This window comes from Geotrypetes seraphini, chromosome 2 (genome assembly GCF_902459505.1).
Source record: "Geotrypetes seraphini chromosome 2, aGeoSer1.1, whole genome shotgun sequence".
Lineage (NCBI taxonomy): Eukaryota > Metazoa > Chordata > Amphibia > Gymnophiona > Dermophiidae > Geotrypetes > Geotrypetes seraphini.
Genome location: NC_047085.1, coordinates 269,648,789 through 269,674,679, shown reverse-complemented (window position 1 = coordinate 269,674,679; position 25,891 = coordinate 269,648,789). Strand labels below are relative to the sequence as shown.

The 25,891-nt window shown below is 42.3% G+C and overlaps 1 protein-coding gene across 3 annotated transcripts in view; it reads left to right on the top strand.

Moving 5' to 3' along the window:
- The window catches only part of ERP44 (endoplasmic reticulum protein 44), a 236,659-nt gene that overhangs the window by 162,465 nt on the left and 48,303 nt on the right, over positions 1-25,891 (top strand). For all 3 annotated transcript variants that reach the window (XM_033929651.1, XM_033929650.1, XM_033929652.1), the window contains exons 9-11: positions 4,782-4,893; positions 11,177-11,318; positions 23,183-23,285. In XM_033929651.1, the coding sequence (XP_033785542.1) occupies positions 4,782-4,893; positions 11,177-11,318; positions 23,183-23,285 (357 nt within the window). The remainder of the gene's footprint in view (positions 1-4,781; positions 4,894-11,176; positions 11,319-23,182; positions 23,286-25,891) is intronic.

The window sequence follows — 25,891 nt, the reverse complement described above, 5'->3', positions numbered from 1 at the left end:
TCCTGGCCCACCATGGATTTTAACAGGTACAACCTGGGGTGGGGGGGAGAGGTAGATGAAAGTTGTTTAAAGTTGGCTGGGACAGGAGACGGGAAGGATCCCTCCTGTCGTGGCCCACCACTGGATAAACAGGTCTTACGGCAGACATGGTGGAGGTCTGTAAGGCATTGGGAGGGAGGGGGGGACAGGAAACAGAACCAGGCAGGGAAGGAGTGGAGCTGGGTGCAGAAACTGGCAGGGTAGGGGATGGAGTGAGGAAAGGGGTTGGATGCAGAGCCTGGCAGAGCAGGGAAGGAGGGGGAAATGGTGCACAGTCTGGCAGGGCACTGCACTTGAATATTAAACTCCCACCCCCCCCCCCACACAGTTTATATTTGAGGCAACCTTTTTTCCTCCTTTTTTTTTGGGGGGGTGAAGGTTACCTCAGTTTATATTTGGGTCAGTTTATAGTCAAGTATATATGGTAAATGTCTGTATCATATCTCCCCTGTCCCTCCTTTGCTCTAGAGTACTCCAAGTGGGGCCTCACAGTGAACTGTGTAGGGGCATCAACACCTCCTTTCTTCTGCTGGTTATGCCTCTATACAGCCCAGGTCCTTCTGGTTGCAGCCACCATCTTGTCACACTGTTTCTTCTTAAGATACTCAGACTCTATTACCCCAAGGTCTCTCTCCCTATCCATGCATATCAGCCTCTCGCCTTCTAGCACATTCTGCTCCCTTGGATTTCTACTCAATTGCGTCACGCTGCACTTCTTTGCAGTGAATTTTAGTTGCCAAACATTAGACCATTCTTCTAACTTTTGCAGATTCTTTTTCATGTTTTCCATTCCCTCTGGGGTATCCACTCTTACAAATCTTGGTATCATCTGCAAAAGGCAAATCTTACCTTCTTAACCCTTCAGCTATGTTGCTCACAAATATATTGAACAGAATCTGCCCCAGTACTGATCCTTGTGATACTTCACTACTCACCTTTCTGTCCTCCAAGCAGATTCCAATAACCAGCTCCCTCTGTCATCTCTCCGTCATCTACTTTCTAATCTAGTTCACCACTTTGGGTCCTAAATTCAGCCGTCAAGTTTATTTAAGAGCATACTATTAGGAACTGTGTGAAAAGCTTTACTGAAATCTAAGTAAATTACATTTAGTGCACATTCTTGATCCTATTCTCTGGTCACCTAATCAAAGAATTCAATCAGATTTGCTTGGTATGATTTACCTTTAGTAAAACCATGTTGCTTTGAGTCTTTTACCCATTGGATTCTAGGAAGTCTACTAGCCTTCCCTTCAGCAACACTTCCATTATTTTTCCAATAACCAATGTGAGCCTTATTGGCCTGTAGTTTCCCGCTTCATCAGTTGGTGGTGATCTGAAAGAGAAGATTGTGCTCAACTAAGGGCATTGTGCTTGCTTTCATTTAAGTATTAGACTTGAGAATCATAGGAATTTTAGGAACCTTTATTGCTTCTATTGTGCGAAATAACCTAATATGCCTCATATACTCCTGATGGTCCATTTTTCTTATCAATAAATGGATTGTTGAGCCTTAGGCTATATCATTGCTGTGATCCAGGAAATTACAGACCGGTAAGCCTCACTTTACTGCTGTGCAAAATGGTAGAAACGATTATAAAAAATAAAATTGTGGAACACGTAAACTAACATGATTTAATGAGATGGAGTCAGCATGGGTTCAGCCGAGGAAGATCTTGCCTCACAAATTTGCTTGACTTCTTTGAAGATGTGAATAAACATGTGGATAAAGGTGAGCCGGTTAATATAGTGTATCTAGATTTTCAGAAAGCTTTTGATAAAGTTCCTTATGAGAGGCTCCTGAGAAAATTAAAGTGTCTTGGGATAGGTGGCAAAGTTCAGTTGTGGATTAGAAATTGGTTATCGAATAGAAAACAGAGGGAAGGGTTAAATTGTCATTTTTCTCAGTTGAGATTAAATAGTGGAGTGCCACAGGGCTCTGTACTGGGACCGGTGCTATTTAACTTATTTATAAATGATCTGGAAATTGGAACGACGAGTGAGTTGATTAAATTTGCAGATGACACTAAACTGTTCAAAGTTGTTGAAACATAGGCGGATTGTGAGAAATTGCAGGTGGACCTTAGGAAATTGGAAAACTGGGCGTCCAAATGGCAGATGAAATTTAATGTGGACAATTGCAAAGTGATGCACATTGGGAAGAATAACCTGAATCACAGTTACCGGATGCTAGGGTCCACCTTGTGGATTAGCGCCAAAGAAAAGGATCTGGGTATCATTGTAGACAATACGATGAAACCTTCTGTCCAATGTGCAGTGGCGGCCAAAAAAACAAACAGGATGCTGGGAATTATTAAAAAAGGGATGGTTAACAAGACTAAGAATGTCATAATGCCCCTGTATCGCTCCATGGTGTGACCTCATCTGGAGTATTGCATTAAATTCTGGTCTCCTTATCTCAAGAAAGATATAGTGGCGCTAGAAAAAATTCAAAGAAGAGCGACTAAGATGGTAAAGGAGATGGAACTCCTCTCGTATGAGGAAAGACTAAAATGGTTGGGGCTCTTCAGCTTGGAAAAGAGACGGCTGAGGGGAGATATGATTGATGTCTACAAAATCCTGAGTGGGATAGAAGTACAAGTGGATCAATTTTTCACTCCGTCAAAAATTACAAAGACTAGGGGGAAGTTACAGTGAAATACTTTTAAAACCAATAGGAGGAAATTTTTTTTCATTCAGAGAATAGTTAAGCTCTGGAACGTGTTGCCAGAGGATGTGGTAAGAGCGGATAGCGTAGCTGGCTTTAAGAAAGGTTTGGACAAGTTCCTGGAGGAAAAGTCCATAGTCTGTTATTGAGAAAGAAATGGGGGAAGCCACTGTTTGCCCTGTATTGGTAGCATGGAATGTTGCTACTCCTTTGGTTTTAGCCAGGTACTAGTGACCTGGATTGGCCACTGGGTTTGATGGACCATTGGTTTGACCCAGTAAGGCTATTATGTTCTTACTAGTCTTACAGCCCGTTACATTAACGGGTTCTAGAATATATGTGTGTGTCTCTCTTTATTTCTTTCTCTCTCTCTCCTTAGCCACTTTCTTTCTTTCTGTCTTTCTTTTTCCTTGGCTGTCCATCACCACCCCTTGCCTGCTCGCCCTGTCCATTCTCCCTTCCTTTTACCTCCCCTGTTTCCACCACCACCCCTTCATTGCTCTCCTTATGCAGCAGCAGCCCTTCTCCCTTTGTTTTACCTCCCCCCTGTCCATCAGCACCTCTTTCCTTCTCCCCCTGTCCAGCAGTAGGCGTCCCTTCCTTTTTCTCCCACCCTCCTCCTTCTTATCCCTATGATACACTTACCTTGCTCTGCCCCTGATCAGAGGTTCCTGACAGTCGCCCAGTTGCACCCATTGGAAAAGTTCCTTCTGCCGCATCCCGCACCCCTCCTGACACGACTCCCGCTGTCTTTCTTTCTGTCTGTCTCTGTCCCTGGCCCCCTTTGTCTGTTTATCTTTCTGTATATCTCCCTGCCCCTGTGTCTTTCTTCTTTTCTTTCTGTCTCCCTTCCTCCCTCTGTCTGTCTGTCCAAAGCAGCATTCCCTTCCCCACACCAGTTCCCTGTGCCTGCATTAGCGTTTCCTCTACCCCCTTTCCCTTCCCACAGTCGCGACTACAAACGCGGGCCCGAGTCCTTTGCCGCCCCCCCCCCCTTCCCTTCCCGCAGGCCCGACTACACATGGCGATTCAAGCAGCATGTGCAGCAGTCTTCACATGCTGCTTTGGGTGCTTCTACTGCCCTGATTTACTCTGGCACGTCCAGAGCAAATCAGGGCAGTAGAAGGGCCCGAAGCAGCGTGTGAAGACTGCTGGACACGCTGCTTAAATCGCCAGTCGGGCCCGCGGTAAGGGAAGAGGGGGGGCGGCAAATGAGTCGGGTCCCGGGCAGCGGAAAGTTGCTGGGCTCCTCGGTGGGGGCGCTGAGTGGCCGCGATCCCTCTCCTCCCAGACACCCCCCCTCCGCTGGAGGAACGGATATCGGCGGTTACAACCGCTGGCTTCAGCGTCTTCTATCCACTGCGGCCAACCCTAGTGGAAAGAGGAAGTAGTCAGAGAGGGCGGCCCGCAGTGGACAGAAGACAGCAAAGCCAGCGTTCTCTTCATTTAAAAGCGGGTGAGCCGGCGAGAAGGAAGAGGTGGTGGTTTTGGCAGTGAGTGAGAGCGGGAGGGGGGAGTCGCCGGCTGTGCTGTGCTTTCTCGATCGCAGTGGCACTACTGTTGGTGTCTGAGCTCGCCGTCTTCTCCGACCATCACCGGGCCCTTTGAAAGCAGCGCTAGGTGGAGAGTAGGGAGGCAGTTGTGAGGTAATACGCGCGCATGCGCACTCGTGCGGCCACATCCCGACAGAAAAGGGATCAGGGAACACGGTTGTTGCGAGTGCACATGCGCGGGCTAGCATTTTATTATATAGATGACCCTAGACACGTGATTTATTATGTACATCACGAAAATGTAACACTCCTACACTTCTCATGTTCCTGAAAGTGCTTACTAAGACATTTAAAATTATGGAATTTGATTCGCATGTGTGTCACATTTGTGTGACTGGTCTTCAGGTTCTACTTGTTAATAGTAAAACACTTCATTATTTTAGATTTAAGTTGTCTATCACAGAATGCAATGTCTGTTCTGTAAATGAAAGCAATAGAAGCCTGTTTGAATAATGAGGAGAATTTAGGTCTTTTTTTTTTTTTTTTTTTTGTAGCTTTCTAATATACTTTTTATCCCTTTATAGGAATTAACAGAAGAAGGGCTACCATTTCTTATACTTTTCCATATGAAGGATGATACACAGAGTTTAGAAAATTTCCAGCAGGAAGTTGCTCGGCAGTTAATAAGCGAAAAAGGTAACATTCAGTTTGTTCCATTATCCTTCTTAACCTATTTTACCTTAATATACTTATATAGTGGTTCATTTTTACTAATATGTTCTAACTTAATGGATCAGTTTAATTTATATGCAAGCTGTTGATCATAATATGTTACGAATTATATGAAGAATTCTATAAAGTATAATTTTACATTTTTTAAAATAATTCTTAGTATTAAGATGTGTAAAATAATCTCTGGAGTTTAAATGGTGTGTAAATTAGTTTCTTGGCTATAAGCTGTCAGAGCTACTTAGCTTGCAAGAAAGATGTTTTTTGGGTATGCAAAATAAATATTTTTATGTAATCTGTTCAATAGTGCCTTGCTAATTCCATATCCTGCTGTCAGCCAATGAAACTCACTTTAGTCTTCGTCTGAAATTCCTCTAACCATGTTCCAGCTTTACCTGTAATTGTTAATCATGGCTTATCAGAACCTGCTCATTATCTTGGTTATTTCCTCCATTATTTTATTACTTTCACTCCCATTGTTACAAATAGCTGTAGGATTGGCTTTTCCCCTCTATTTCTTTGTATTGTGATACTGTCTCTTAGCTGTTGAGCATAATTTTATGGTCCTGGATCAATGGCCCACCGCTGTTTCTAAGAATAGTATATTGCTAGAACTCTAAGGGATGCACAATGCTCCAACACCATGGTAAAAAATACCATGGTGGGAGCAATTTTTCTTTATCGGCTGATGCTTTGCATAAATAGCATGCAAATTATATGCATGGAATTTGTGCAGAGCAGCCCCAGTAAAAGGGGAAGGAACTGTGCCTGGCACTTGCTCAGAACAGTAGACACTAGCACAACAGCTGTGCCCGTTAAAACGGAGGAGAGCAGGCAACATGCCTCAATACAGGGAGGAGAGCAGGCAGAAGAAGTGAGCACAAACCACCAGAGACAGCCAGGGGACAGCCAACTCCAGAGCTGCCGGAAAAGATCAATTCTAAACGGGAGGGCATTTCCTTCTATGTATTGCAGAGAGAGCTCATTTAAATACTAATGAACTCCTTGCAATGCATTTGCATACAAGGTTCTCGGTGGCTGCTACAAGAATCTGTAGCAGCCAGGAAGAACACCTTTGAACATCGGGAGGAAGGTCTCTGGGCATGGAAACCTTTTGTTCAAGTGGGACTAAAACTATGAAATTGACTATGTAATTGACACTAGAAACTTTTGGTTACATAACGTATGTGGTAAAGATTTTGAAGATCAATTCCCAGTTCCCTCTATATGAGGCAAACAGTTGAAGATTGTCTTTACTTTGCGGCTGCTAACAAAATTTGATATGGCTAAATACTGTACAGTGCCTCTGTATATTGATAAGAAAAAGAACAGATCATCTAATACATCTCAGGATAAGAGCCCAGGGGAAGGGAGAGGGAATTTAGAAGTAGCTTATGCCTTTTTCATTTGTAGCTTAAGGCAAGTTACATTTAGGTACAGTAGGTATTTTCATTTTCCTGGTGGACTTGCAATCTGAGCTTGTATCTGAAGCAATAGAGGGGTTGAATGACATGCCCAAGATTATAAGGAGTTGTAGTAGGATTTGAACTAGATTTCCCTGGTTTTCAGCCCTCTCCATGAACCATTAGACAACTCCTTCTCTAGGGATGTTCTCTGCAGAAAAAAAAGATGATTATCAGAAGCTTCATTGGTTGCCTGTGGAGGCTTATGTACTTTTTAAATTTGGCTGCTTCTTGTATAAGGTATTGTATGGTCAGGTTCCTGGTTATTTTTTGGCCCATTTTGATTTCTAGGTATCTTGTTTAGCCAATCCTTTTGCATACCCAATTATTAAGGGTAGGAAACAATTTTCTGCAGTGGAGTGTTTGCTTGCATTTCAAGCAACCCGTTTTTTTAAAACCAGATTTTATCCCTACGATTGTTGCTTCCTCCTCTTTTATGTATGTTAGATGTAAGCTGAAGACTTATTTGTTTAGTATCCCCTCCCCCTCCATTTTATGAAGCCAGATTAGGTTTTTTTTATCACTGGCCGCGGCAGTATTAGCTCCAATGCTCATAGGAATTCTACAAGCATCGGAGCTAATATCATCGCGGTTGGCAATAAAAAAAAGCCTAACGTGGTTTAATAAAAGGAGCCCTGAGTTTCATACTCCTTGATCTATTTTTGAGTGTTTTGTAATTCGCTGGGGTTGTCCAGCTTTCTTTGTTTTTGTAAACCACATTGAACTGTGAGATATATGCAGTATATAACAAAATTATGTTATTAATATTACATTACATTGATGTCTTCTATCCCACCAATACCTTTCAGTTCTAGGCGGTTTACAACAAGAGTTGGCCTGGGCATTCCCAGGGAGAAATACATAGTTAATAGATGTAGTATGCGTTGGGATCTGTGGAGGGTCAATCAGGTTTAGTTAGATCATTTGACATATTTCTTGAATAGAAAAGTCTTAAGTTCTTTCCTGAATGTTTTGTAGTTGGGCATCATAGTCAGCAGATTGGAGAGGTGGTGGTCTAGTTTCGCTGCTCTGGTGGCTAAGAGTCCATCGTATATATTTTTGCTTTGTATGCCTTTGATTGGGAGGTGGGTAAAGTGTGCATGAGTTCTCCTTGGTCTGGATGTGTTTCTCCTTATTAGGGACTGTAGTAATAATAAAAAATAATAAATGAATATTTTAATAGTCTATACAGTATATAGATTTTTCTTTTCATGGACTACTAAAGCTGAATGGAACTGATAAATCAGAGGGATGTGGGTCAGGACTAATCAAGGATAAAATTTAAATTACAAGTAGAAAGTATAAAAGTCTAAACAACTTACTTTAAACCCTCCCTCTCACATGCATGATTTTGAAAAGATGTTTTGTCCTTCCCCCATTCTACCCCAAATAGCTAAAAATCTTTAAAAAGCCTGATTCTACTCTCACTAATGGACTCACTTTCACACAGTCTGATAGAATTAGATCCATACATCTGAAAGTTAGAGGCGAGGAAGAACACAGACATTTCTTCTTTTTTTTAATTATATTTTTCAAACAGTTCTTATGCAAAACAGTAAAGAATGGAATTTTAAACAATATAATCATATAGAAAATTATTTTATCAACAATGATTTCAATTTCCATCTAGTCCACATTTAGAAAGAAGTTACCTGAAGTTTCAAAAATATAAGAAAGAAAATAATCAGGATCGTTAGATAAGTAATTAAAAAGAAAAAAAAAATAGTAAAGAAGAAAAACAAATAAATATAACTAAACTACGATTTTGAGTGCCGATTTTCTGCAGGCACCTGTGGAGACAGCTGGCCCACGTCATCGGGGTCCTTCACTTTAAAGTAAAAAAGACACCACGACTGAGCTTCAGTGGAGAAGTTACCTGTTTCTGGTGGTGAGAGGGATTGTTTCCTGCTGCTGTGGGACTCAGCGCTCTGATTGTCAGCTTCAGAGGTGCCGATTTTGGGTGCTGATTTCCTGCGGGCACCTGTGGAAACAGTCGGCCCACATCATCGGGGTCCTTCACTTTGAAGTAAAAAAAGACGCTGCAACTGCGGCGCGTGGCCAAAGGGGCATGCCCTAAGGGGCACGCTAGGTCCCTTGGGAGCCACAAGGAGCCAGCAAGAGCTAAGAGGGCCTTTGATTGAGCTAGGTAAGACTGTTTTAGTTTTCCTCTCCTGGTTAGACAGTAGTAGGTCACCTACGCCGCCTACAGTCGGGACGCCGTTTATAGAATTTGGCCCTAAATGCTGTTGCATCCATAGGAATAGCGGCTGCATGTTAGCACAAGCTAAGGTTTAGTAAACCTGATCCTAAGGGGTTTTCTCCTTTCTTTGGCTATAGAGAAAAAAGCTTAGTAAATTGGGCCATATAAGACACACCTGAAATAGATAATTTTGTAAAACAGCTATATTAAAACAAAAAGGATTTGAATATGAGATCCATTAGAAATCCTGAGTAATATGATAGCTGTTTCCAGAGCCATTGATGTCTAACACTACAATAAAACAATAGTCTCTGGATGTCACAGGAACCGTTGGTAAAGGAAATTTTATTTAAATAAAGTATCCAAATATAAAAATATATCACAGCTCAGTATATCAGAGGTACATAATTCACTAATTGCTCATAGAGATGGCAAACAAATAAATAAACATATACCAACACAGTTCTGTTTCGGCATCTTAGCCTTCATCAGGGGTCCTTTAGAAGGAAAAGAGAATCGAACTCTTCCCACCCGGTATGGTTTGGAGTCGGTTGCTGGCGGAAGAGGCAGACTCCTTTTTTTTTTCTCTCTCTCTCTCTCTCCTTTTCCTTTTCTTGTTTTTGGGATTTGTTTATGTTTTGGGACTTCTGTGACCCTTTGCTTCCCTCCTTCCAGAGCTGGGGTCTTTAAGGAACAAGGGCCTTGGCTACTTCTCATTTGCTGTAACCTGCTGGTCTATTGTCATGGAAGAGAGGGGATTGGAGGGGATTTTCTTTTTGTTCAAAGGGGGTGGGAATTATTGAAGTGGATGTGTGGTTCAAAATTTGTTGATATTCCTATAGTTATTTGCAGTTCTTGTTAACGTTCTTGTTTTGATATGTGCTTCTCAGCTGTTTTTATGATTGTATTTTTGTATCATCAATAAAAATTGTTTGAAACTGAAAAAGAGAATCAAATAAAATATTAGAAGAAATATATGTTAATATCCAAAAGGGTGTGGTAATATTATAAAATGAAAAAGGTGTGATTATGATTGATGAATGGTGTGCCTTAATGTAACCAATTACCAAAATGGACCAACAACGAAAAGTATGTTTGTCTACTTTGGCCTTTTGATTACATTAGGGTACACCATTCATCAATCATGATCACACCTTTTTCATTTTCAAATATTACTCTATCTTTTTGAATATTTTCATTTTATAACATTACCACACCCTTTTGGATATTATCATATTTCTTCTAATTTTTTATTTGATACACTTTTCCTTTTAAAGAGACCCCTGATGAAGGCTAAAACGAATATGTTGCCATCTCTATAAGCAATTGTTGGTTTGTATACCTCTGATATATTGAGTTTAATCCTATATAATAAAACCCTAAACGTGCATGCACACTTAGAGTTTCGTGTTCCCTGCCACTATGGTGTGTGATCCGTGGCCGTGTTCCATTTTAGAACCTGGCGGCAGGGAACATTCTGGCCACTCCCGCCCTCACTCACCATTTGGAAGCGCAGGCAAGCTCTCTCCCTGCCCGCGTCCTCGGCAGGGAACACACCTCCTGCCCTCAATCGCCGCTGCTGCTGCCACTGATCCTCTTCTTCAGAGCAGCCTGTCCCGCCCTCACTCGCTGCTGCCACCGCCACCGCTGATCCTCCTCTTCAGAGCAGCCTGTGATGGTGGCCGGCTTTAAAGAACCTTGCAGGCCGCTCTCCAACCTCAGTAGCACGTTCCCTCTGACGCACGAGATTGCGTCAGAGGGAACGTGCTACCGAGTTGGAGAGCGGCCTGCGAGGTTCGCTAAAGCCGGCCACCACGATCGCAGGCTGCTTTGAAGAGGAGCAGGCCAGAAGACGCCGGGATGGAGGGAGGGTAAAAAGCGGATCAATACCGTGGGCCAGGGGGAGAGGGAAAGGTGGCTGCTTTGGGGGGGGGGGAAGGGTGTGCTGGGGGAGACAAAGGGGCAATGGAGAAATAGGGAAAGGGGGCTGCTTTGGGGGGCAGGTGTGCTGGGGACAGACAGCTTTGCTCTGGGGGAAGACAGAAGGGGCCATGGAGAGACAGGGAGAGGGAAAGGGGACTGCTTTAGGGGGAGGGGTGTGCTGGGGACAGACAGCTTTGCTCTGGGGGAAGACAGAAGGGGCCATGGAGAGACAGGGGAGGGAAAGGGGGCTGATTTGGGGGGAGGGGTGTGCTGGGGACAGACATCTTTTCTCGGGGGGGGGGGGGAAGACAGAAGGACACAGACAGCGGCCAAGGAAAGAGAGAGAAAGAAACACAGACAGACAGACATATCTATTCTAGCACCCGTTAATGTAACGGGCTTAAAGACTAGTGTTTTTATATTTGGATACTTTATCTAAATAAACTTTTTACTTACCAATGGTTTCTGTGACATTCTGTTTTGGGCTTACCAGTGTTTTTGGAACAAAGGTCTTCTCTTTGTTTTGTTGTTGCTGACACTGCAATAAGTCAGGACTATCATGTGTTTAAATCATTATAACTGCTTTACAATCTATGCTTGAAATGTGAAGAGAACTTGTAATCTGTATTTTCACAATGACTTCCTTTTTTGTTTGTTTTTAAAGGTACAATAAACTTTTTACATGCTGACTGTGATAAGTTCAGGCACCCGCTCCTGCACATACAAAAGTCTCCTGCAGACTGTCCTGTTATAGCCATTGATAGCTTTAGACATATGTATGTCTTCCCAGAATTCAGTGATGTAACGTGAGTAATTTGTTTCTCTTCCCTTTTTGCGTTAATACTACTAATATGTAAAATGAAGTTACTTGCCTGTAGCAGGAGTTCTTTAAGGACAGAAGAAAAAGTATTCTCACATATGGGTGATGTCGCTGACAGAGCCCTGATGCAGACTCCGTAAATTCTAGAAGCCTTTGGTAGGCTCCCAATATGCATACGTGCATGCCTTCTCACCTGCCCAAGTAGTGTGGGGACAAGGCAGTAAGTTAAAAAAATAAAAAAATGCATTAAAAATGCAACTGCTAGGAAAGGTGGGAGTGTATGTGAGAATACTTATATGCTGTCCTCGGAGAACACCTACTACAGATGAGTAACTTTGCTTTCTTCAAAGACAAGCAGGACATAGATTCTCACACAGGCTCACTGAAAATAAGTCAATAGGAACTTGCAACAGCAAGGCCAGTCAGAACCAATAACACTAACAACAAAAGCAGCCCTGTTTTGAAGGTTTAGCCTGGAACAGAAAAGAATGGGCCTAAGAGAGTGGAGTTGGATTCTAGACTCCAAAGAAATTGTGCAGTACTATCTGACCAAACTGGCTGTTATATGAACTGTTCTGCTGAAGGCAAAAATGAGAGGACTGAAGACCATATTTCAGCACTACAAATGGAAGCTGACCTTAAGTGGGCTTCTGAAGCCATCAAGATTCTAACAATGTGAGCCATGACATGACCCTCTTGAGTCAGTGCAGTCTGTTAGATAAAGTATGTTTACGATGACTGCCTTCATCCAGTTTGGGTCAAATAAACAAAAAGCCAGATAGACCACAGTTCTTCAACCGCCGGTCCGCGGACCGGTGTCGGTCCGCAGGAAATTTTTGCCGGTCCGCACAGGGCCGGCAGGACTGACTGACTTCATCTTCCTGCCGGTCCGCGCAGGGCCGGCAAGATCAACATCCGAAGTCTGCGCTGGGACGGAGAGATCTTGGGGAGCCTCCAACAGTGGCTTTCTCCCCTCTCTGCAGCTCTCCTTTACTTCCCAGCGCAGCGATTCACGAAGGAAGCCTCGGGGCTTTTGCTGAGTCGCGGCTGCCTCTGATGATGCAACTTCCTCTTTCCTCAGAGGTGGCGCGACCCAACAAAGGACCCGAGGCTGCCTTTGTGAATCGCTGCGCTGGGAAGTAAGAAGAGCTGCTGGGAGGGGAGAAAACCACTATCAGAGTCTGGGAAGCTGCTGGGCAGGGGGGGAAAAGGGACAGCTGCTACTGGAGAGGGAGAAGGAGAGATGCTTCTGGGAGGGGAGGAGGGAAAGGAATCTGGGAAGCTGCTGGGCAAGGAAAAAAGAGACAGCTGCTACTGGAGAGGGAGAAGGAGAAGGAGAGATGCTTCTGGGAAGGGAGGAGGGAAAGGGATCTGGGAAGCTGCTGGGCAAGGAAAAAAAGGGACAGCTGCTACTGGAGAGGGAGAAGGAGAGATGCTGCTGGGAGGGGAGGGAATAGAATTACTGCTGGACAGGAGGAGGAGGGAAGGGAGAATGAAAAAAGGAAGGAAACAGCTGGCAGAGAGATTAGAGGAGGGGAAGGGGAGACACAGGCATGAGAAAGTAGAGAGATTGGTGATAGGAAGGGGTCAGCAGAAAAATAAGCAGAGAGGGACAATGATGATAGATCTGGTGTAGGAGAGATAAAAATGAAGAGCAGTGAAGCTGGAATGAATCATGTAAAAAGGAGAGAGGGGGCACAAGCTGGATGGAAAGGGGAGAAGGGCATAGAAAGAAGACAGATACCATATGGAAGGGGGAGAGGACAGACAGTGGATGGAAGGGGCAGATGCTGGATTGAAGAGACAGAGAGGGCAGATGCTGGAAGGAAGAGAGTGAAAAGAAGATTGAAAGCAGAAACCAGAGACGACAAAAGGTAGAAAAAAATAATTTTATTTCTATTTTGTGATTAGAATATATCAGATTTGAAATATATATCCTGCTAGAGCTGGTGTTAGACATAACTGGGGACTGCAAAACCCAGGCAGTGCTTCTTTAGCTTCCAGCTGGCTTAGGGCGCTCTCTGACCAGGGGGCAGTTGCCCTAGTTGCACTCCCCTAAAACTATTCCTGTCATGTGTGACTGCAGTATTCTGTTAGCATGATATTTCTGTGTAGCATTCTGTAATAATTTGGCTTGTTCAGTTTTCTTGATAGTAGAGGGGATATATGTGAAGAGGAGGGGAGACAGGGGTTTTGTTGATCCTGCTCTTAATTATTTGTATTTATAAAATGACAATTGTACAGAATATTGTTTCTTTTTATACTTTAATAAAATACATTCAATATAAAATCATAACTGAGGCTTATGTGGATGGGATCAGATGATTTGTGGGGACCAAGCTCACGGAGATGGGGCGGAAATGGGGTTTTTAAATTTTAGTCCTAGTAGTTTGCCGGTCCACAAAATAATTCTTTTTTTTCTGCCGGTCTACGGGTGTAAAAAGGTTGAAGAACACTGAGATAGACTATGTATGAGTTTTAGTCCAGTCCAAGTAGGAGGCCAGGGCTTGCTCACAGTTCAAGGATGAGCATGAGGTTTCAGGAAAAATGTTCAAAGAACAATTGACTGGTTAAGATGAAATTTTGACACTATCTCAGGAAGGAATTTAGAATATGTGTAGAAAACTAGTCTGTTATAATGAAATTTTGTGTGAGGTGGATCAGATGCAAGGGCCTGAAGCTCACTGACTCTGTGAGCTGAAGTGACTGCCACCAAAAATAAGATCTTCCAGGTCAGGTACTTCAGGTCAGAATAGGACTTAAGGGCTCAAAAGGAGCTTTCATCAGCTGGGTGAGAACGATGTAGAGCTCCCATGATATAGTCAGAAGTCTGATGGGGGGGGTGGGTCTCTGTTAATAAAAAAAATAACATCACACGAATCAAACAACTAGAGGCTGTACAAAGATGGGCTCACTTTCTACAAGGTAATGGTAAGTAGTAATTGCACTGAGGTGTGAACCCTTAAGAGTTGGTATTTAGACTACACTCAAAAAGGTATATAAAGTACTTAAAAAGTTTTTGTGTAGGACTAGACAGTGGATCTATGGCTCTGTCCTCACACCTCCTCCACTTAAAAATATAGCACCTCTTGGTAGAATCCTTCCTGGAAGCTAGCTGGTTTCTGGAGTCACCCTCAGATAGTTGAAGGGATGTGGATTCTATGCTCTCAACATCCAGGCCATGAGGGCCAAGGACTGGCAGTTGGAATGCAGAAGAGACCCCTCATTCTGTGTGATTAGGGTTGGAAAACATTCCAGTATCTAAGGAATTTTGGGGATAACTCCAGATGAAGAGGGAACCATATCTGCCTTGGCCAGTAAGTTACAATCAGGATCAAGGTGCCTTGGTCCTGCTTCAGTTTCAAAAAAGTCCTCCCGATAGGAGGAATGGGAGGATACTTATACAGGAAGTCTTTTCCATAATCCAGGAAAAAGGCATCTGACACAAGACATCTTTTGACCTGAGTTTGGAACAGTACTGAGGGACTTTGTTGTCTAAATGAGTGTCAGAAAGACCCACTAATGGAGTGCCCCACGCTTGGAAAATCTTGTGGGTAATTGTTATACTGAGAGTTCACTTATATAGTTTTTTCACTGTGCTCAGTTTATCCACTAGACCAGGGATAGGCAATTCCAGTCCTTGAGAGCCACAGACAGGTCAGGTTTTCAGGATATCCACAATGAATATGTATGAGTGGATTTGCATGCACTGCCTCCTTGAGATGCAAATCTATCTCATGCATATTTATTGATCAAAGAACGGTCAAGCTAACTTCTCCTTCTGATCTCCTTTCTCCATCCCCTTCCACAATATTTATCCCTTGTCTCCCTATCCTATTATAAAATGTGGTTCTTCCCTCTTTCCACTTGGATCATGTACATTGTAAAGTCTTTGTGAGTTTTCATGTAGCTTGTAGGTAGGTTAAACCTTTTTATAATATGTATATCACTTAGAAACTGGATAGGCGATTTATCAAATTTTAATAAAAACTTGAAACTTATTGTGGATATCTTGAAAACCTAACCTGCCTGTGGCTCTCGAGGACCAGAATTGCCTACCCCTGCACTAGACTACTGTTCTTGCCCACCAGGTATATGGCCCTGATTACCATCCCATGGTGGGGAGGCCCATTGACACATCCTGATGGCTTCCTGACATGTGGGGTAGCTGCCTGTATCCCCCTACTTATTGACATAGTACATGGCAACCTGAGTGGGTTAGAACAGTTTGATTCATTAGCCTTTAGAGTGTTCCAAACTGCCCTTAGCTCAAAGAAATGGATATGAAACTGAGTGTCTTGATTAGACCAACGCCCTTGGATGTGAAGCCTATCTATATGAGTATCCCGTTCCAGATTGGATGTATCTGTGGTTAGAATTGTTCATGGAAGAATTTGGAATGGAAGTCCTAGAGTCAAATTGCTTCAAGTTGTCCACCCAGAGTAGCAACTGAGCTCATTCAGGGGTGACAGGGAAGGCATTCACTAGATTCCTCCTGGTCTGACACCACTGGGAAGCTAGGGTCCAATGGGCATCTTGCAAATGGAGGTGAACCCATAGGCGTGGCATGTACTGTAAAGGCCATATGACCCAATAACCTCAACATCTGAGACCCACTGGCTGTACCAAACCTGAGTAATGAAACTAAACCATATCTAGCAGAGCTCCAGTGTTTTCCAATTGTTGTACTGGGAGCAGGTGGAACTTGAGTTTGTGATCAACTACCCCTAATAGCTCCAATACCTGAATGGTTTGGAGATATTTTTTTTTGGGGGGGGGGCTTTGCATTGATTCATGATCACCTTCCTTTGATATGCTCTTTATTAACTAGTCATTCAAGTAAGGAAACAGCTGAACTCCCAGTTTGGGTATGGATGTGAGGCCAAATGGCACGATGTGTTACTGGTAGTGGTGTTTCCCTACTCGAAAGCTGAGATACTCTTGTGACTTGGATGTGGGTGTAAGTATCTTTTAAGTCCATAGAGTATAGCCAATCGTTTCCTTGAATCCTGGGAAGAAGGGTGCCCAGAGAAATCATCCTGAACTTTTCATTGACCAGGTATTTGTTCAGGGTCCTTAGGTGTAAAACGGGACAAAATCCTACACCTTCCTCTCCCCAGTCCTTTGGGCACAAGGAAGTACTTGGAATAGAATCCTTTTCCTTCATCTCCTGGTAGAACAGGTTTGACCACTTGGGTCTTTAGAAAGGAGGAGAGTCCTTTTGTGAGCACTTCATAGTGCTGAGAGCTGAATTTTTTCCCTCTTGGTGTGCAGTTTGAAGGAGGCTGATGCCAGCTGAGTATGTAAGAAAAGAGGAAAACAAAACAAGAAGATCCAGATTGCCACAGGATAAAAAGCAAAGCAAAAACAAACAAAACTGTGGAAATCACAATGTTCTGGACCTCTGTTTTATTTCTTCCGACAACAGTCTTTGGGACTTTGTCTACATCTATACTGGCAGATCCGACATGGGCCGTGTTTCGGAAAAAACACCTTCCTTGGGTGTCCTAGAAATGTTTATCAGAAAAACATATATCATATAGGTGTCATAAGTAGCAACATAGATGGTGCCAAACCGGATTATAGTTATGCTGAAAGTGTGATCACGAAGATTTACTAGTGATAGGAACCAAATGAATTATGACGGTGATTATATAAGAGTGACTATCGTGTTTCACTAATGAGATGAAGAAAGTAAAACAAAATGTCGAACAATGTGAATGAACCCTTTATATATGCAAAATTATGTCAGCTGTGCATGAGTTTTAAAGCCCTATGAATACTAAGGACTATATGCAACAAATGCATTATGCAACTAACTGCACTTCATTCATAAATTTTGCTCAACAATCGTTCATCAATAACCATATATCGAACTTGTTCACTTTTCGAGACAGGTCCCAAAGATTGACAGCTAGATCCTCAGATGCACCACTCCACGTTCAATTCAATTTCATAACGTTAAGCTTAATGTGCATTGTCTTCACCGGATCCAGTTTTATAAATACATTTAATACTCCATGTTTAACTTTATAAATATATAGATTTAATTTTTAAATTTTAACTTATCTTTTAGTTCGTGGTCTCTCTTAGGGACTTCCTTTTGCCAACATGTTTCGCTGAAGAGAGCTTTTTCAAGACACCAGAAACAAGAAGAGGCAAAAATACAGCAAACAACAACTAACATAAACAAACAGCTAACAATAAAAATACCCGTACATCCAAGTACGATCCTCCTGTTCTCAACAATAAAAAGAAAAGGAAAAAAAACCCCAATCCAGTACTAGACATCCAAACAATCGCAGAAGGTCTAGTGCAGGGGTGTCCAACCTTTTGGCTTCCCTGGGCCACATTGGCAGAAAAAATTGTTTTTGGGGCCACACAAATGTGCAAACGCTGCAGCAAGACAGAGGAAGGAGCCGGTAAGATGGGGCATCACCCTCAACCGGGGCCACACAAAATACTTCATCATCACAGTGCTCTGTGTGCTCAACGAAGGAAGTTGCTTCTCCCGTACCCCTCCTGATGAAGCCAATCGGTGAAACCTGGGGGGGGGGTCAGTGAACATGCATTTTGTGCAGTTGTGGTGATTAAGGATGTACCCGGAGTAGCTGTAAAGACGACACCTTACTAAGTACCACCTTACTAAGATAAGTAGTTGTTGTTCCTAGTTCAGGAGCTGTGGATGCAGTTAAGATCTAATGTTATATGTAATGGTTGGAGAGACTGTGAACAAGCAATGATGGTCTCTTTACACAGCTTCTCCATGATATTTCACTGGGATATAGTTGTTGGTCTGAGCGTTCACTATTAAGCATGTATTATACTGTGTGGTCATTTTATATAAAAAGAGATTTACAGATTTGGCATGGGTGACTAATTAAAGCAGTGGTTTATCTCTACGTCATACTTTGATGGAATCACAGTTTTGGAAACCCTATCATTTCAGTTCTCTTGCATACTCCTCGAGTTGTGGCTGCTGTCCTGGAGAACCCCTATTATTTTTTTCTCGCTCCATTGAGATCCACCTGGCGCCAAGTGTGTGCTCAGTTGAAATTAGATTTTCAGATTATACCTTTCTTGCCCATTTGTGGAAATGGTTCCTTTCTACCAGGGATGACAGTTGCCGGTTTTCTGGTGGACACGAGGGGAACCATATCCTATTTGTATCACTTTACCAACACTTTCCCAGTTGCGCACTGCTCATGGCTGGAATAGATTGGATGTATTTTCTTACCTCCAACTTAGACATTATGGGGCTAATAATAAAATTTAAATAACGTTCATAAAGTGGCCTAAATCAGTACTTAGATGATCAAAAAGACAGATCGTCCGAGTACTGATAATCAAAGCTGGTTTTAGACGTATCTAAACCAGCTTAGGCTTTTACCTCTTAATGCCTAGAGTGAAAAGAGGCATGTTTAAGAGGAGGGGAAAGGGCAGGAGGTGGGCCAACCTAGACTTAGTCGTACTGCAAGTATAACCAAAAGTCTAGGAGATCGCCCAGTCGTAACTTATACGCTTTGACCAAGTCAAAACAGGTATAAGTTCCGAATAGGGGCCGCTGAACTGATCGCTGCTGCTGTGATTAGCTCAGCAGCCCTGGCAACCTGCCCACCGCAACGATTACGGCAAGAGAGATGCTTAATCTCTCCTGTCGCAATTGCGATCCCCTCCCGACAAAACCACGAACCAGCAGGAGGAAGCCTAGGCCCTCCAGCTGAAGATTGCATCCCGACACCCCCCCCCCAACGAATACTAGCAGGATCCCAAGCCCTCCTGCCGAAGATGACCCCCCACCCCTCCCGAACCCCCCCACTAACCTTTTCAGTTGGCCTCAGAATGGCGGGCCTAGCCCCATTGTGGAATGCACCAGGGAAGAGTCTAGGGCCTGATTAACCCAGGCGCCTAAGACCCACCCATAGAAGGGGCCTTAGGCAACTGGGTCAACCGGAATTGGACCAGTTGCCTGAGGCCCCTCCTATGGGCGGGGCCTTAGGCACATGGGCCAACTCATCCCATATGCCTAGAGCCCCGCCCATAGGAGGGGCCGCAGGCAACTGGGCCAATTCCGGTGAGTCCAGTTGCCTAGGGCCCCTCCTATAGGCGGGCCTTAGGTGCCTGGGCCAATCAGGCCCTAGGCTCCTCCCCATGCATCCCACAATGCACTGGGAAGGGGCTGGCCAGACCAGGAACCCATCCGTCCGTCCAACTGAAAATGGTAGTGGGAGGGTTGGGTTAGTTGGGGAAGCGGTCGGGGGAGGCCGCCTTCGGCGGGAGAGCTTGGGATCCCTCCTGCCGGTATTCATGGAGGTGTGTCGGGGGGCCATCTTTGGCAGGAGGATTTGGGATCCCAAATGCCGGTATTGTCGGGGGGGAGGGGATTGCGATCGTGGCAGGAGAGATTAGGCATCTCTCCTGCCACGATCGTTACGGGGGGGGGCAGTTACAGGATTTTGTAACCGGTGTTGTTTTTTGACAGACACTGGTTACTGGTTTGGGCGTTTGGGACTTGGGCTATTTTTTGGTGGTGAATGTGGTGTAGGGATAGACGTAGTGGCTGTCTGGGCGAGTAGATTGCTGAACGTGCAGGTAGGCCATTCTCAAAAAAAAAACCTCATTTTGGATGTTTTTTGCTTTTTTTTGAGAATGGACATTTCCCTGCTGTCAATGACCCACAGGCAGGCTGAGACTCAGCCTGGATTCATGTAGAGATATCTGGTGTAGAGTAGATCTGGGAATCATCTGAATCATACTGAAAATCATGGGAAGAGATCAGTACACCGCTTGAGTAGGTAATACACTAAATGGAGAAAAAAAAGTTCCTAACACAAAGCTCTGAAGTATACCAATTGACAGCGAAATAGCAGTGGAGGAGGATCCCCCTCTGTATACACTTTAAGCGTGATGAGGAGATAAGATGAAAACCAGAAGAGAACAGATCCCTGGAATCCCAGCGAGGACAGTGAATCAAGGAGTATGTGGTGATCAACAGTATTGAAGGCAGCAAATAGATCGAGAAGAATGAGGATAAAGTAGAGGCCATTGGATCTGGCCAGGCAATTAAATAAATATAATTTAAAGCTTGCAATCTCTCAACCAACTTGATGTTTACAGAATATGCCCCTTTTCATAATCATGTTTTAGTTATTAAGCTTACTAGCTTCATTATATTCTAAAACTAGATTATGGAAAATACATAAAATCGCATTTGAATTACAGATATCTTTTTGTCTAAGCTTTAGTTTATTAAAGCAATAATTAAGCTGTGAGTGGCCATAAATTAAAAATTGACATTTTTGTTGTTAATCCTTCATATTAAATCATACTGGGGACTATGTAACTGTTCATCAGTAATGGATTTTTCTAATATGAGTTGCTGAAAATCAGTCAAACAGCTCAGTGTAAGTTTTAACTTGTTAGTTGCATTTCTCTGTTGTACAGAGGGAGGGTAATTTTCAAAAGCATTTCTCTGAGTAAATGATTGCTTCACATACAGAAATGGGCTTTTCTAAAACTGCCTGCTTATGTGGGTTTAATGTATATTTATACAGTGTCACTGGAGGTATTCTTGGGACTGGAATTAAGAGGAAGTTTGCATTTGAAACTGTAATTGTTTGTGTAAATTAATACTGAAAATTTGTGTACATTAAAGGGTACATGTAATGTATATGCGTGGAGGGGCATTTTCAATAGGATGTTTAAGTCCAACTTTGGATGATTCTGCAAGGACGTCCAAAAATGGGGTTGGGGAAATGACCATTTTTTAAGCCGCAAGGTATCTTTTTTTTTTAATGGCACATCTAGACGTTCTGGCCCTTAGGACATCTCTCTTTTTTGCCCATTTTGAAAATTAAACCATCCAAAACAAGCTCATTTGGATATGGAACAGGCCAACATTTTAATAGACTGGCCACACACATGACAACAGAGCAGTGGGAACCTTAGGGGGGGCTCTGCTGTGAACTTCACATAAAAGGTGCCATTTTCATATTTCACCTGTGTATTGTGAGCCTTCCAAAACTCCCCCAAAAGCTACTATACCCACCTGTCCATTACCCCAATAGCCCTTATGGCTGCAGGTGTCACCTATATAATATGGCAGTAGTTTTGGGGTGAGTTTTGGTAGCCTCTCACTTTCCACCATAAATGTAGAGGGTAGGGTGGGATATGGGCCTGATCCTCCTCTCTGTGGTTCACTGTACCACCATCATGCTGCTTCAGACACCTGCTTGCTGCTGTACTAGGATTTCCCATAATGTCTTCAGCTGTCATAGAAACTGGTATGTACTTTTTCTTTCACATCTTTGTGGTGGGGGAGAGGTCATGCCTTCAAGCATCCAGTGGTCACCTCTATCATGCCCCCTCAAGATTTAGATGTACTGGAGGGCAAATGACCTGCAAAATGTCTAATTAGTCAGTTTCAGAAATTGGCATTTGGCGATTAAAACATCCAAATGCCATTTTTTGGGACATCTTTGTTTTGAAACTGAGCCCCTTAGAATAATTTTCAAAGAAGACATACACATGTACTTTAGCTTTGAAAATCTGGCTGTCTGTATAGAGAAAGGGTGTGTATCCTAAGGAAAATTCTGTTGGTCATGTAAGGATACAATTGGAACATTGGAATGTATGCTGTTTAAGTGTCATGGCTTCTTATTGGGGTAAAATTTGGTCAACAATTTCAACCTTGCTTTCTATAACAGAGCCAGTAACATACCCAATAATTATATTGGGGGGGGTTGGGGTTAAAATCTGCATTAAGTTCTTACAAAACAGAATTATTGAAGAACTTAATTATGATAACAATAAGAAATAATTTTAATTCATTGGAAGGATTTTTCTAAATTGGAATATAATATGTGGTGGAATATGGAAAAAATCTATCCAATTAAATGTGGTAATCTGAGGAAATTTAGGAAAGTATGGGATTGCTTATTTGAGTTCAAAGATTGTTATTATATTTAGTTTGTATTATATGTTATGACACCCTATGATTTATTTTATTTTTCTAATATTGTGTTGGTATTTTTGTTTGTGATGTTTTTCTTCAAAATTTCAATAAAATATTTAAAGAAAAAACAAACTGCCCTGTATGTATATGCAGAAGTATGTAAAGTTTGTCCCTGCTTTAGAAAATATTTTCAATACAAATTGTGTTCTCTTTTTCCCTTCCAATAATTAGCATTTTATTTGGATAGTTAAGGAGCTAATTGTACTCTATTAATTAGTATGTCTTCTGCAAGTTTTGATCATTTATGAGTTGCTGCTTGCAATGTTCATTCACAATGTGTTGGGTGTGATCTAATCTTTTGAACTTTTGGGGCCAGCTAGTTGTGGATTTCATCTTGAGCATTATAGCACATTTGACATTTCATAGAATTGATTGCAGTATTTCAACACTTTGCTGTGGGTGACAGTAGATGATCTTAGATGAAATGTAAATTGATCTCTGGTCAGAGTTTATCTCTAGTGTATATGCAATTAGTTTAGGACTGGAGGACCTTTTACAGGCATTCTGTCAATATAGCTACCTGACAGTTTATATTTGTAAACGCTTGCATTTGGCACCTGCTGCCATCTGTTGTGTGTCTAGTGGGGAGCTGAGACAGTTAAAATGAGATTATTGCTTGGTATATCACTGTGAGAGCTGTTGAGAGATAGAAACAGCACTTGCTGTGTCCTTAGGACATTGTGGGGATGAAAATAAATTGGTGAGACTTTTATCATTCATATAATTGAAATGTGACATATCTAATGAAGCTTGCAACAGTAGTCTTGGAAACTGAATAAAATCTGAATGAAGTTTTCTTAAAAAGAAAAATGTTAACGTGGCTTATTTGGTTGTAGAATTCCTGGAAAGCTGAAACAGTTTGTATTAGATCTGCATTCTGGGAAATTACACAGAGAATTCCACCATGGACCTGATCCAACTGATGTAGCTCCTGGCCAGGTACAATTGACTTGAATGCATTATTTATTTATTATGCTATATAAGAATAAAAAACAGCAATGTTTTATCAATGCAGTTAACAATTAATATATAACAACCCTACTCACTGCATCAACTAATAGGAAAAGTTCCCATCACAAATCCTCTGACTCACTGACCATTAGCAGTCTATCCCCCACTTCTGGAAAAAGCCAGGTCTTTACATCTTTATGGATCTTATTGTACTGAATTGAATGTGACTGTTGGGCAGGCTGAATGGACCACACAGATCTTTCTTTATCTGCCATCATTTACATATGTTACATTTCTCCCTCCGTATTCGCGGTTTTGCAAGCTGACTCCGCCCCCCCCAATTATGTCATGAGTAAAATTCCTTTTCTTTTACTGTACCGATAAAAAAGTTTAGCGCTTACCAACATTCATTCTGAAAATCGCTGCTTACATGCTTTCTCCCACAAAATCGCTGGTTCAAATTACTGTACTGTACGTACACTACTGTATTGTGCAATAAATATTGTTATTCCCCCAAAATTGCAAATTTCAGTAGTAATAATAGTGGCTATTTCTTAAAACTGCGAATAACTGTTGAAACGTTATTTGCGGTTTCAATACTAAAAACACTAACTTTTACAAAAACCACGAATAACATAAAAAGTTATTTGCGTTTTTTTCATATTCACGGCTATGTCCCGCCCGCATTCACCACGAATACAGAGGGAGAAGTGTACTATGAATTAGCTATCACTTCAGACAACAAGACTGAGCTAAAACATTCACTTGTGGTACATTAATTCTTGTTAAACTAATAATTAAACCAACAATAGCTTCCCATAAGACGTCCAAGGTAAACACAGTGGGTTTAGTCAGTAACATAGGAGAAATAGATTAAAAAAAACCTGGTGGTAGTCTCAATTCTGACCCAGAATCCCAAGTAGCCCCAAACAATACCTACATGGATTCACCAGGGAATCTCACTTCTTCCTTTGCTGCAACTTGCACTAGTCTCTGAATTCTCCATCTGCATGATGAATTGTAATCTCCTGTCTTGCGGTTAAATTTGCCTGAATCAATGTAGAATATACAGAGCCTATTGAGACCAGTGAACTGAGTCTTGAGAATGTTTGAACTTGAATGGTTGAATTTCCTGACTTTTAATTCAGTTGGCATTCCTCTCAACACTGTTTTATTAGAATTGTCAACTGCTTTAAACTGGTGTCAGAAAAGGCAGTGTTTCAAATTTGCTAATAAACAAACTTCTCCTCATTGTCCCACCAGACATCACTTACCTGCTTTGCAGATCAGGGATCTCAGCAACTCACTTCTCAGAGTGAAATGGAAATCCTACTGTAAAACAGAGCAATAGCTTGTCCCTCCAGAAGTAACACAGACAAGCTTTTCTGTTCCTGTTAAATCCTAAAAAAATGTCGAGAGTTTTCTATGCCACTATTGGATTTGAAGGATCTAAACAGGTTCAAGATGAATTTTTTTTTAATGATTCTTCTCCTAATACAGGAGAAGGATTGTTTGCTGGACCTGAAAAATGCATAAACTTACTTTCCTACACACCATCTACATGCCAGACTCCTGCTGTTTAACCTGGTAGCAAGCTCAAGATTGATCACTGAATACATAGTAATAGCTGCAGCCTACCTCAGAAAGCAAATAATTTTTGTATTCCTCTGTCTGGGTTAGGAGCTGGTTGACCGGAAGGCAACAAAGAGTAGTGGTAAATGGAGCTCACTGTGAAGAAAGGGATGTTACCCGATTCTTTTTAACATTTTTGTAAGTGATAATGACAAAGGGTTGTCTGGCAAGGTTTAGCTCTTTGTGGATGATACCAAAATCTGCAAAAGGGTAGATATTGCTGATGATATAGATAACATGAGGAGGGAAATCACTTGACAGTCTCTCTCATGCAAAGAATAACCAGCCCACTTTCTGGATCACCCCACCACCACCACCAGGGTAGAACAATCAGCAGATATCATAGAGGCCAGGCATGCAAAGACAAATAACATGGTCAGAAGGGGTCCAAGGAGGGCCCATGGAGCATAAACTATTCCTTAGGTGCACCTGTATCACAACCTCTGCCGTTATAGGCCATTCAAATAAGATCCTGGAAGTGATGTCATTTCCAGGATCTTATTCGAATGGCCTATAACGGCAGGGGTTGTGATGCAGGTGCACCTAAGGAATAGTTTCACCTCTATCAGGAGGGTTCAAGATCAAACACTACACAGAGATGAACAGTAGCAATCTGCAAGCACAGAAAAACAACACATACAGAAGCCCAAAGAGTACATGTTTTACCAGATGAATGTGATTAAATTCTTTGATGGAGTGACCAAAGAGTTGGATCAAGGGAAAACACTACATATTGTTTTCTTCAATTTCAGCAAAGGCTTTTACGTGGTGATTTATAAATAGGCTATAGACATAAGAACATAAGAATTGCCGCTGCAGGGGCAGACTAGTGGTCCATCGTGCCCAGCAGTCCATTCCCGCAGCGGCCCTTAGGTCAAAGACCAGTGCCCTAACTGAGTCTAACCTTACCTGTGTACATTCTGGTTCAGACTTTTTTGTAAGCGATATTACTGAAGGGCTCT